The sequence below is a fragment of the Corvus cornix genome, chromosome 2 (genome assembly GCF_000738735.6).
Source record: "Corvus cornix cornix isolate S_Up_H32 chromosome 2, ASM73873v5, whole genome shotgun sequence".
In the NCBI taxonomy this organism is placed as follows: domain Eukaryota; kingdom Metazoa; phylum Chordata; class Aves; order Passeriformes; family Corvidae; genus Corvus; species Corvus cornix.
Window position 1 is genome coordinate 59,220,317 of NC_046333.1, and position 13,107 is coordinate 59,233,423.

At 41.1% G+C, this 13,107-nt stretch overlaps 1 protein-coding gene across 6 annotated transcripts in view; it reads right to left on the reverse strand.

The window, feature by feature from the left end:
* Window positions 1–13,107, reverse strand: part of TRDMT1 (tRNA aspartic acid methyltransferase 1) — a 45,432-nt gene that overhangs the window by 27,804 nt on the left and 4,521 nt on the right. For 2 of the 6 annotated variants that reach the window (XM_019285604.3, XM_010399245.4), the window contains exon 1: window positions 5,134–5,234. The exons of 2 other annotated variants lie outside the window; for them this stretch is intronic. In XM_019285604.3, the coding sequence (XP_019141149.1) occupies window positions 5,134–5,197 (64 nt within the window). In that variant the 5' untranslated portion in view covers window positions 5,198–5,234. Of the gene's footprint in view, window positions 1–2,294; window positions 3,609–3,633; window positions 4,074–5,133; window positions 5,235–13,107 lie in introns of those variants that run through there. 2 more of the 6 variants (XM_019285599.3, XM_019285600.3) reach the window with 2 other exon arrangements.

Below are 13,107 nucleotides of genomic sequence, written 5' to 3' on the forward strand. Positions count from 1 at the left end.
TTCCTTTGTCATGTGTTTCTGCAGACCTTAAAATTAACATAGATCTGTTTATATTCACTACTGTACTTTTGCAATAGAGTCATCAATGTCAACAGAACACATGAAATACACTGTGCTATAGCAAGGGCAGTTTGGTGGATTTCAGCATATTGGAAAACAGGAGCCAGAAAAATTATCTATTCTAACAGGTATATAGAAACGGATGGAAAAGGGAAGATTAGTCACAAGTTTTGTCAGTCCTGTTTCCTTTTAAAACAGAGAACAAAGATTTAACTTCTCATTTGTCAGCTCTTGGCTGAAATGATTAGGCTGAACTGTCCATGGCTACAGTCATCACGACTATCAGTAAATTTGATACTTCCTTCCTGCAGGATACTTAGCAACTTCTTTCACTGCTCTGTTTGTGCAGGATTTGATCATGCTAAGCCATATAAACTTTATAAACTTACACTATAGCACAGCTGGCACCATCCTGTGCTACAAAGGGCTATATTTCGGAGAAGCATTAAATTGAGTTTAGGTGTAAAAACTTGCTCAAACCAGCAATATTTTTGTTTTGCATTGTGCTGAAACCTAAAGCTCCGTGTCAGTTTTGTCTCCTTTGCCTCTCCTGGTGGGATAGCTATGCTCAGTGTAAATACACACACCAATTTATTATGCTGTGCAATTCACAGAGACAATCAAATAAAATGAATAAACATGTATGACAGAGCACAAGAGACAGAAATTTTTACTCTGTTAAATTGAAATATAACAACTGCAGAGGAAAAAATATCACCAACTTTATCACTGCAAAATTATGGTATTTTTTAAAGAATGCCCTTTAATTCTTTATGCAAGAATACTTTTTTCAGGGACCTGGCAGAATTACAAATGCTTGTGGCAGAGATGTGGAACCCATCTTTCATGGGAAAACTGCCTAAATTAATAAGCCAGTTTAGGTTTGTTTTGGTTGGGAAGGAGGAAGAGCAGGCTGTTTGTTTGATGGAAAGTTGCTAAGGAAATGAATTTCTAGCCATAGATTTTCTAAAAATAAAACACTATTTTTCACTGCAGAAACTCTGCACTTTATAAAGAATGAATTCACTCACACACACATAAAAAAAGTATCATAGATTTAGACACATATGACTTAAACATCAATCTTTATAAATCCCAAAAGGTTTGGGGCACAGGGTGGGAAGAAAAAAGAAATGCACTTCCATCCCTTAGCTTCCTCAATCTCTCAAGAGTGTGAATATGAACAGACTCACTGATTTCTGACTTTAACTAAGCTAAACTTTCTAAATTGTACATTTTTGCAAGTTTTGGTGTTAAAATATTATTATAAAGTATTCAAAATCTAAACCCAGAAATTCTGCATATGCTGAATTATCTATAGCTAAAGGACCAACAGAGAGCTAGAAAATCCCCAAGACTTTTATTTTTCAGCTTTAGACTGAAACCTAAATTCAGGAACAACCTTCCCTTCACCGTCAAAAAGAACATGATTCAACTATGAAGCTATGTACTCATAACTTCTACGTACTCTTTACAGAGAAACACTTAAAAGAGACTATAAACGTCCATCAATATGTGAAAATTCAATTATTTCTTACTGTAAGCAAGGACAATCTCAAAACCAATTGCATACTATTTGGTGCCAAATGCATTCTACATTAATGACAGCTGCCAAAACAACAAACATCCTCATCCTGCAAGCTGTCCTAAAACCAAATTTTTGAGAGAACACAGTGAAAAAAGGCATCAAGGTAGAAAAGTCAGCATCAGATTTCCCGAAAAATACCTATTTGCCAATTGACACACTGGTAATTTCACAGAAAAGTAGAAAGTTGGACGAGCTGAACTCACCATAACTGACCCCATAACATAGCGAGGAACTAGCCTGCCAGAGCTGCAAAATCCCTTTTGTAAAACAAGGCTTTCCTGGGATGCTGTCACTGAAATACTCCATGCTCCCTCTGTTTTCAACATATTCCTATTATTTTTCTTGGCTTAAAGATTCACAAGAAACCATACCAAGATAATACATTATTATATATAATCTACATCTATCGTGCATCTGGCTTATGAAAGCACTGGCACAATGGAGGCCTTTCTTTCAAACTTCATATTTATATGGAAAAAACCACCACAACCCTTCTAATATTTCTATACATGATTTAAAAGGAAGACGCTGAACAATCTGCCAGTTGTTAAATGGAGCATAGGATCAGAGACCTTTTCAAATAGCATGGTTTCATGTACATATATAGGCCAAAAACATATAAGAAACCCATTATTGAAGTACTTACAGAGGAACATTCACTTCTTTTCTATTTTATTTGCACGTAAAAGCAAACACTTCAATGTTCCTTGACCTTACTTTGTTCCTTCATAAACTGTGTAGGCAAGCTGAATCCAGATGTCTAAAGGACTTTAAAAAACAGTAAAAATTATCAAATGCCCAAGTATCTCTCTGGTCCCAAACAAAATCCACTTAATCAAAAACAGTTTTATATAATAACCTGTCATTTAATACTTAATTCAGTGCAAATTTTGTAGGACCCTTTTTATTCAAATTGCCTGACTATTACTTTTAACAAGACTCTAACCAAGATTGTCATCTAGAAGTGTATGGTTTGGACCTTTCCTGAGACAAAACAATGCTTATGGGCTGAGTTCTCATAAGCTTCCCAGAAAAATAAGCACCCAAATTGGAAAATGTTAGACTAACTGTAATGTAAATAGTTTTTTGTCTATTCACTTCACAAATTTCAATTGGTACTTGACCATTTTGCACTAGTTAGGGTCATTTACACAAAAAATAATGCAAGTGTCCTTACTTACAGTCCTTTCATCTGCTTTGGCTGATACCACTACAGAAAAATCTCAGTCTCACTATTCATACTTACTGCAATTTCTTCAGTCAAATGTAAACCCAGAAGAACAGAAATTACAACAAAGACTGACACTGAAGCAGTTCTGTTCAGCAAATTCAGAAACAGCAAACATGGAAGCAAATTTACCTTTTCAGGAAATAATAATACAAGGGACTTAGTTAAATCCTTCAGTCTCCAAACTCCACTGTATAGGTGACATGATTTCAAGACTTCATGTGTGTAGTAACTATCCACTGGGGCATCACTAATTCTGTGTACCTTTTGGATAAAAGAGTAGTCTGATAATCTAATGACACATTCCCACCCTCTTAAGTATTTACTGAGTTGCAAGTGATGTTTTCGCAGGTGGAAATTCACAGGATACCACATCTAGCATTATAATTTATTAAAAATTGCACAACACTACTGAACTGCCCCAAGACATCTATTATTATGGCAAGAACACAGCTAGATAATTCAGTAAAGAGTGAAGGAACCATGATGTAGGCTAACTTTCAGGAACCAGTCCACTTTCTATGGAAATATGGAAATTGTCTACAATACAACAAACATGGATGGCTAGCTGTGGTGGCCGATTGACCAGTGGTACAAGAGACAGAGAGAGCTCTTGGTGAGACAGTCTCTGGTGCCAAAGACTTAGGTTACAGTGAGGGAAAGAAGCCTCTCCCAGGATGCCGTGTTCGGTTTCGGTAATGTACCCCAGTTCAGCTTCCCCGCTTGGCTCCTGTGTTAGCCACAGCCCTGTACTTACCCTGAGCTGTCACGTGCTCGGGGTCATTTGCCTCTGGAAACCTTCACAAGTTGTAGCAATGAACTGCTTTCTGTGGAACTCTAAGCAAGGACCCTTCTCAACTCCTTGCCGTCGGCTCAATATTACTGAAGCCATCCCTGCGTCTGTGCGTTCATGCACGGGAGCCACAGAGCCGGCAGGGAACTCAGTAATAGCTAGCCATCACTTTGGAAATCTGGCTACTAGAAAAGCAGCACGTTACCATTAGCATGCACACTATATACAAGGCATAACACACTCCTTTTATTCTACAAAAACTCTCACATCTACAGTTCCAGACAAAGCTATACTTTCCTCTTAGTATTCTAAGAATGTCTCTGGAAATAAAGAAAATACATCCTCAAAATAGGTGGTTAGGAACAATGTAGGAACCTATTTTGTTGTGTATTTTTATATATAATAAATACATTATATTTTATATATTTATATTTATAAATAAAGCATATATACACATTCAAGCAAAAACAGGATAGTAGAAAAAATGCCACTCTGATAATTGTGAGTATGTTTCAAGTAAATAAATGATGCTAAATGGATTTCACTCCCAAAGCATCCTCTTAATATTCCATAGCTCCCAGGAAAAATAGCAAGATAAGGCAGGTTTCCACTTGATCTTTCAATGACAATGCTCTCTGCTAATGCTCCTGAAGACTGAAGGATTTGAAGGATTGTAATTACAGTTAAAATTATTATGGTGATTCTCATAAATTATACTAATGTGTGTTGAAACCTGGACTTCAAAGTAGTAAGGTCCAGGGTACTTTACAAAGGAAATCAATAGCCCTACCTCAATTTTCAATTTGAGGAAGCCAATTCACAGTCTACAGGACCTGCTGAAGGTCACCCAGGCCGTGCTTTAACAATTCAGCAAATTCATCTCCAGGGTTCCTTGTACCAGATCAAAAACTCGCCTGGGCACATGGGCTGGTGTGAACTCTCTATACCAGTTCAAATTACATACTCAATTGTCATGTTTATGTTATACCAGCCTCAGATGGTCAGGCCCATATTGGAACATGGCTCAGCTATTCACCTAACTATGGCCCATGAAACCAAGTCCATGTGCATGACAGTGGGAAACCCTGGCTAATGGGGTTATCATCCTGGGCACCTCACTGATCCCGATCCCATCTCCAGCAGTGGTGCGTCTGTATTAGACACAGCTCAAAATAACAAACACAAAATCATGGCCTTTCCAGAAGCAGCTGCCTGGTCCCACGAAGGAGCAGGGATCCCTTATTTCCGTCGCAACGTGCTCCTGGACACCTGGTGCCGACACGCCGGGCTAGAGAAGGGGCTCCGGGAGAAGAGGCCACCTCTGTCCTCCCCATCGAGAACAGGGCACCCTGCATAGTCCCCCCTCCCTCAAGGGCCGGGGTCCCCTCGAGAGGATGGAGCCCCCGAGGGCAGGGTGTCCCGGGCGGGGCAGGCAGCGCCGGGCCCCGCGGGACGCGCCCGTACCTCTGAGGGCCTGGTGCATCCCGCCGATGCCGCTGTACAGCTCCAGCACCCGCAGCGCCGCCATGCTCGGCCAGCCGCGCCGCCCGCCCGCCCGGCGCCTCCCCGAGCGCCGCCCGCCCGTTCCGCCGCTCTTTCGTTCCCCCCACCCGCCCCGGCCTGCGCCGCACCGGAGCAGCGGCTGCCCGGGCTTGGCGGTCGCTCGGGGAGCCACAGGCGAACCATCCCCGGCTCAGCCGACCTTGCCACCCCTGAGGTGTCCGTGGGGCGGCTGCTGCCCGCGGCTCCGCCACCTGCGGCCTCCAGGCAGTGAGCGGTCGGGAGAGGGACCCGCTGCCCGCCGTGACTGCCTTGGGGGTCAGGCGAAACTCAGGCGGGTGGCGCGGGACAGAAGGGGACGCAGGGTGGCGGAGGGGCTTGTCCTCATGAGGGGTGTGTGCTGTCCTGCCCGGGGGGCAGCTGGAGCCAGGGGCCTCGGCGGTGCCACGGGCCCGGGCGTTTCGTGATTTCGGCGTAGGGTGGTTTTCGAGAAGTCCTTTCAAAGCCCGCACGGGAAAGAAGGAAATAACTGATGGAACTGCCTTAATTTGCCCCAGCGCGTCTTGCTAAATTGAAAAGGAAGAGGCTACTCAATGACACTGTTGCCCCTGAAAAGTAATCCGGTTTTTAAACAAATATTTTTCATATACGTGTGTATGTGTGTGTGTGTGTGTATCTCAACCAGAGTAAATATGTTGCAGACTGTTACATGGGTTACCCATCACAATCAAGCAGTCAGTCACCTATGCCTTAGTTTGCAGATTCAGATTGTAAAGTGAAGATGAAACATTAAAAAAAAAATCAACCAAACCAAACCTGAACATGTTTCTCCACTACTTTCTTGATTGAATTATATTGTTGGGGAACCTTTAAGAAACCTGTCAAAAATAAGGTGGATTTAAGGAATATTTATTTTTTCCTTAGAAGCTGCCTCATACAGCATGTCATAGTAGCTCCCAACTCTTGACTTGCAGTGGGGGAAGAATTTTTAGCTGAAACTGGAGGGCAAAAAAAGAGGGAAATCTGCTGCCTTTCAACACACTCCTCCAGAATTCAGGATGCATCAGCTGTGGAAAACAGTGGAATTAGAAACGAATTTTCAAAGCAAAAATATCAGTCCTTGCCAGTTTTTTCAAAACAGCCCTGTCATTTACTTATGTATCTTCATTATCAGAGTCCAAGGCTGCTGCTTTATTTGTCAGCTATGGAAGTAAGCAGGTGACTAAAACAAGTCCAAGTGTACTTCTAGATTTGTGAAAGGAAGTGCAGCAGCTGAGGTACCAGAGGAGAGCAGCAGGCATTGCAACCAGCCACGTTTCCCACATGGGTGGTTGATGGAGAACTGAGAAAAGGGAATCACATGGCACAAAAAATGTGCTCACTGGAGAAAACAGTCATGGGAGAAAGATGCTGAAGGCTCTGAAGAAAAGGGGTCAAGATGATGAAGATGGCTACAAAGAGCAAGGTTGTTATCAGCTAAGAAGATACACTTCAGTAGAACCCCTTCAAAATATAGATGCAAGGTGAAAATAAAGAAAAAGACAACCTTTAGACTATTGAAATTAGTAAAGCCAATGAAAGAGTTTGAGTTTCTTGTCTTAGTATTCCCGTAATCTACAGATCACAGCAACGCCAGATACTGTGATGAGTGGGAGCTGTAGTCAGCCAGAAACAGGTCATTTATTTGGAGCTGCCCAGTACCTGGAGTGATTAATACCAGACAGGGAGACAGAGCTGAGACCTGTTTTTCCTTCTCCTTTCCCTGACTCCAAGGTATTTTTGCCATTCACACATAGGAAAAGTGGAGTCTGATGGAAAAAGCAGCAGAGATGTCTCTGCTATGCTGGTGGCAGTAGAACATTCCCTGCTCAGGGGAAATCCTCCACCTACTTCCTCCACCTGTGTAGTAAACTGGAGAATATGATCAACATGCCTCCACTCAGGCAACAAAAAAACTCATAACCTAGGTTGGGATTTTATTGCCTTCCTCTTGCAAAGAATGGGAAACACCAAAATTTCCCTAGTGCTCATTTTTAAAAAACTGGCAGCAGTCACTTTTATAATTCTGTATAAGTGTCTGCCCATACCTGGTTCTCATTATCAATTGACAGCTGCAAAAAGAACCAAAATGAAAACAGGGAATCTGGAAGCAGTAACATGTAGTGCTCTTCACTTTAAAAATGTAAAGTCAACATAATAATAACCATACTTTTTGGATCCAAACTTACATAATAGTATTTAAGGTATGCTGCTTATTTCAGACAGGGGCAATGGCCAAGAAGTGCTGAGATCCATGGCCACTCATATCTTTCTTCTCACAGGAAAACCCAGAATGATGGCAGAGGGAGGGTGAGGCCTGTGAAAGCAATTGTTCATACTTCACTCTGAAAATCTTGCTGACATGTGCTGCCACTGTCATGGGGCAGGCTAAATGTTGCTCACACTTTGTCTTGTGACCCCAAAGCAGCCATGTGTCTGCAAAATTTCCCAATTGGATCTCTCTGACTTACTGAAATTTGGGTATTGTGACAGCTCCTTTTTACTCTTCTCCATGCATATAGGATAGATAGGATTGCTGTAAAACTCAATGAACATTTCATTTTATTAACAGAGAAGATTAATAACAGAGTTAAAGTCCAAAGTCCAACTCTGGACTCTACGTTTTTTAGGACACAAGCATGGGCTGTTTCATGTATAAATTATGGCTACACAATACAGTTGGCTTTAAATAACACATGGAAGACTTTTCTAAAATGATGTTAATTTATTTTAAATGGGTACATCTACATAACTATGATAATGCATTGATGAAGCAGCAACTTTCTTGACTCTAATGTATTTATAGTAAAAGATATTTTAAGCAAACTGATCATTTAGTAATATTTTTAAAGTTGTTGACATAAGCATGTGATATCAGCATTTTCACTGAGACAGCTTTGAAAACTCCTGCCTCCTACCAACTAGCAGCATTTCCTCAATGCAGCAATTTCTGCAGTTTGCCCACATCTCTGATGAGCGGTATGATACAGGTAATCATGCTAGATCTGAAATTGTTGCCCTGGCAGTCAACAAACACATCCAGTGAAACAGCTACATATGGTAAGAGGAACATGCAAACGAAACCACTGCGATATTTTCACTTCTTAAAATGCTTCAGAATTGTTAAAAACGTTACAATTAGCAATGCTGACAAAGAACATCACAGAAACATTCAAAAACCCCTGCCTTAAGATTCTGCGTTGTACTTGGCAACTGAAAAGCAAAATTACAAAATATGACTGGACCGTGTAATCTTGTCCTCAAAGTGAAAAGGAAAGATTTTCACTGCTCTGTTTCTATAATTCACACCAGCAACAAATGCACACAAAACTCTACAGGCAGTTCCATGTAAGTCTCCTCCCTGCCCTCCCCTTTGCAGCAGAGCAGAGCTAGCAGGGCCTCTGCCTGCCCCCAGCTGTGACAGAGGCTGCCAGTCTGCAGTGCCTGTTACTGGGCTTTGTTGAGGCCATGAATATAACCCCTCAGTGTAAAGGCTGGGTGATGAAAGGTAGTAGACCTGTAGCTGAGAAGTGTTTGTGAGCATTTCCTCTTTATTCATAAAGTGGAGAGAGAGCAGGGAAACTCTACCTGTCCTCATACACCAGATGTTTAAAAGTGCCTTCACAGTGACCAGCCAAAATTTCAGTGCAAGCAAATACCAATGTTGATGGCTAAAAACCAAAAAATGCTGCTTCTGTCCAAAAGTCCAATATAACCTACTATCTACCCAAGTAAGGATCAGGAAGAATATACAAACATCTCAGCTGTCTGGAAGGGAAGCTCATGTTCTGGATCAGAAATCACTGTGGCCAGTAAAGAATGTGAGGCATGTCACAGCCTTGCAATGCAACCAATGAATTGAAAAAAATCACTGAGCATGTATAGCATCAATTATTATTTCCATAACCATTGGCCCAGTAGGTTACTAATAAAACTAAAAACCTTTTGCAGTTTATCAAAGTCAATCTTTATCGGACGTCATGTTTCAGGAGGATATTTATCAGACTTGGTTTCTGCTGAAATGGTGCTCAGTAAAAGTAGCTGTCAACCACAAGAGGCGGTACTTCCAGGAAGCCTGCTGGGCCGTGCCTGTATGGCTAAGGAAGCCTATGATTTTCATTTATAATGCCACGCATCTGCAAGACTAGAAATGAAAACCACATAAAACCAGGTTTGTCAGCCTCTCTCAATGCATTTCTAAGAACTCTATACCAGGGAAATTTATGTAGCTGAAATTATTCGGAAGAGTGATCAGACACAAACATTTTTAACCTTTTGCTTTTCAAATATGTTCAGGATTTTATTTTCAGGTTTTGGTGCTAGGCATATACTCTGTAGGGAGTAAGGAATAAAAAGACATTGCTTTTCTAATTAAATCTACTTTTCTGGTTTAAATACATTTAAATCTAAATAAATCTGGCCTGTTTGTTATGTTTGGCCTGCAGCGGTTACCTGGGCTGGATGAGAGGCATATGTTTATATGATGTTATTGACTTACTTGTACTTACACATTCCAGTGCTTGAAAAAAAAATATATATAAAAAATTATATATTCACTGGACTGAACAAAACGGACTGAGACCTGTTTAAGGCCCCTGCAGTCAGGCAAAAGATTGCTGGTGCAACAAATGTGTTTTGAGTCAGACCTTTGAAGGGTGACAGCAGGCACAGAGCCAGGCATTTGTTATAGGGGGATCAGTTAAGGATGAGGTAATGGCGTGGGAGATCCCAGCTCACTTGCAAGGGCAGGAGGAAATGCCTGCTGCTCTCTCAAAGGGAGGGGAGGGGAGATGAGGGAGAGAAAGGAAGTGCAGATGGTGAGCCTGGATATGCCTAACTTTCTGCTTAAGCCAGGAATTTTCACCTCTGGTATCCCCATGTGATTTGCACAACTTATACTGTCCAAACTGAAAAAGACTTGTAGCTGTATGTCAGTGTTGGTCACACCTTCTGATCACAAGGCCATCTAGTATCACCTACAGCTTTTGTACACAGCAGTCTTGTCTTTTAAGGAGTTCAGCCCCTGCCCGAACTGGTTTTGTTTTCATTCAGTCCCATGTGGTGAGTTTAATTTCGGACTATGACTAGTGTTAGCACAGAAAATGAGACCTGCCATGGTGCTAGGATTTCAGTAGAAGGATATTTCCTCCAGAAAGGAAACCTTTAATGCAGCCATAGCATAGCTGTAACTGTGGCCCTGCTGAGCTACCTTCAGATTAGATAAACCAAAATTGTACACAGTGAGTGCTGTAAAATCTGCCCAAGAAGCTGAGCACTTGGTGCCTAGGCAGCACAGAGATGTCTTCCACCCTGGCTCTGTTGCTAGCATTTGCCAATGAGTTACTTTAAAGCTAATATAAAACTATTTGATAGCACTTATGGACTGCAATTACAAAAGTTATTGTACTTAAAATATTCTCTTTCTGGCTTTGGACATGCCTGCAAATGTCTGTCAAACACACCAATATATTATCCACCCAAAAGTTTCTTGGAAAGTAGCCTCTAATAAAACACAGATTTGAAGAAGTTGTGAGATTTTGTAAGGATAAACTGAAATAAAGGATAAATTGAAAAGTTATTCTGAAAAAAAATCTAGGAAGAATATAACTGTCCTTTTTGCCTCCTCTTGGGGCCCTTCCCCTTTTCCCTTTGCCTCAACTAAGAACAACAGCTTTAGGTTTTTCTAAAGTTGAAACAAATTTTTTTTACAACAAAGACTGTGAAATTTAAATGTTATTTTTGCCATGACAGCTTGGAGAGAAAAGCCCCCAAAAAGCCTAGCCTAAAAGGGTTAAGAAAGCCTAAAATACTTATTTCTGAAGAAATCGTCTTGCACAAGGCAGATGTCAGCATGGACTGGTAGTGTCGAAATTCAGCTGTAGGGAGCTGGGCTGACTTAAAACTCCAGCAAATATGTTTCACATAATTCATCAGAAAAATACAATGGGAGATTGTTGGTATTGTCCATTGGGAACCCTGCATGTCAGAAGAAGTCCCTGAGGATGATTTCATCACAGTTTTGGTGCCAAGTCAGATGCAGCACTCATCTCCTACAGTATAGGACACTGTTGTTCAAAAGCTAACCATATTAAACGCAAGTAATTAATTAACCTAAAGTGCAAATAATTCCCATTGTCATTGGCAGTCCAGGCATCACGTATATTGTAGTACAATAGTATTGTGTCCTTCATCTGCAGGATATGTCTCAAGATTCCTCTTGATATGACAGAAGTTGATTATTTTTGGAATATAACTGCAGGACAGTGGCATTACCATATTCAGGGAAAACCATGCCTCTCCCTTTGAAATATCCTGACATCTGACCTGTATGTTGTTTCATCCTGATGTGCTAGACTTTCATGGTGGGCTTGGTGAATTCCGTCATGGAGTTTACAGAAATGCCTGATCCTTGTCAAATAAACAGCTACAAACATTTGCAAAAGTCTGAGTTAGCAAAACTGAAACATCCATAAAGCTCCTGAATAGTTGTTAGGTCCTTCCTCCTGTCATCCTACACAAGCTCTCTCCCACCTAGTAACCATTTACAAGACCAAATTCTTAAGGAAAATTTCAGGTAGACAGTGAATTGTCTTTGTATTGGGAAATAGGCACCATTCCACTTGAAAAAGTATGGACACCTCCACTCTTCCAGACATTTGTTCTCTTCCTTCTCTAGCCATATGCATCACCTCTTCTGTATTTAACCAATTTTCCACTCAATTCCTTGTAGCCCACAATATTTTATGCATTTTAAATCTGGATCATCTTCCCTCCTTAATCCCAGCTGGACAGAGTATATTTATGCTTGAAAATTAGGCATAGAGCTGGCATGTAAAGGCAGAATGTCCTTTTAGAAACTCGGTCTTCTCAGCTTTGGGGTGTGTGCACCACTGCCTCTTCCCTTTGAAAGGAGCCAACCAATCCCAGAATGGCTAACACAATGTACACTCAGTTTATGAGTCTCATTGGAACCAAGGATTTGGCACAAGAACTTGGACTGAGGAATCCACTAAAATCTTGGCCTTCAAGGAGCTGGTACTGTTCTTCTTGTCCTGGGCATCTCAGAGGAAGAATGGAACAATTGCTGCACGCAATTAATGATTCCATTGCTGTGTCCTGCCTCTTCCTCAGAAAGATCATCATTTCCTGGTATATCATGGCAAGAAAACATTATGCTATTTATGCTTTGTGTAAGTGATGGAACTGGGGGAGAGAGAAGAATGAAATCACTTCTCAGATTTAATTGTTTTTAGGCTAGAGGAGCTCTTTAAGCAGTTTGCTTTGAAAAAGCTTGGCCAAAAAGAAGTAGTAAATGTTTAACTGACAGGGTTCATTAATGCCATTGTAGAATCACTTCTTTTAGATTTTCCCAAAGAGAGAATGGATGGATGGATGGATGGATGGATGGATGGATGGATGGATGGATGGATGACTCATCCCTGAAAAAGTCTGCAACCTCAAAATTTAAAACAGTAAACCCAGACAGATAGGGCTTCCCATGGTAATGTGACAAGTGACTGTTCATCCACACTGTTGGCTTGTACCCATACCAACAGTTTGCTGCAGGAATTGCCACCTAGTGCTGAGCAAGGTCAAGATGGCCAGGTCAGGAATGTGGCAAAGGACAGAAAGAAGCTACACACACTATGGATTTTGCATAGATTCTCCTGAAAACTTGAGCTGCTTAATTCAAATATTTTATCTGATATTTAAGTTAAATGGTCCTTATAAAGTGCCTATCATGATCCTTGAACAATTTCTTGGTCTTTGATAGAATACAGATTTCATGAAAAAAGGCTAGTGGAGAGAGAAAATCTCAAATTGTCTATTTTTGGGCACCCAAAATCAACACTGAGAGACTGTGTGTATTTTTAAAATTGGTTCTGCTTAAAGAGTTTC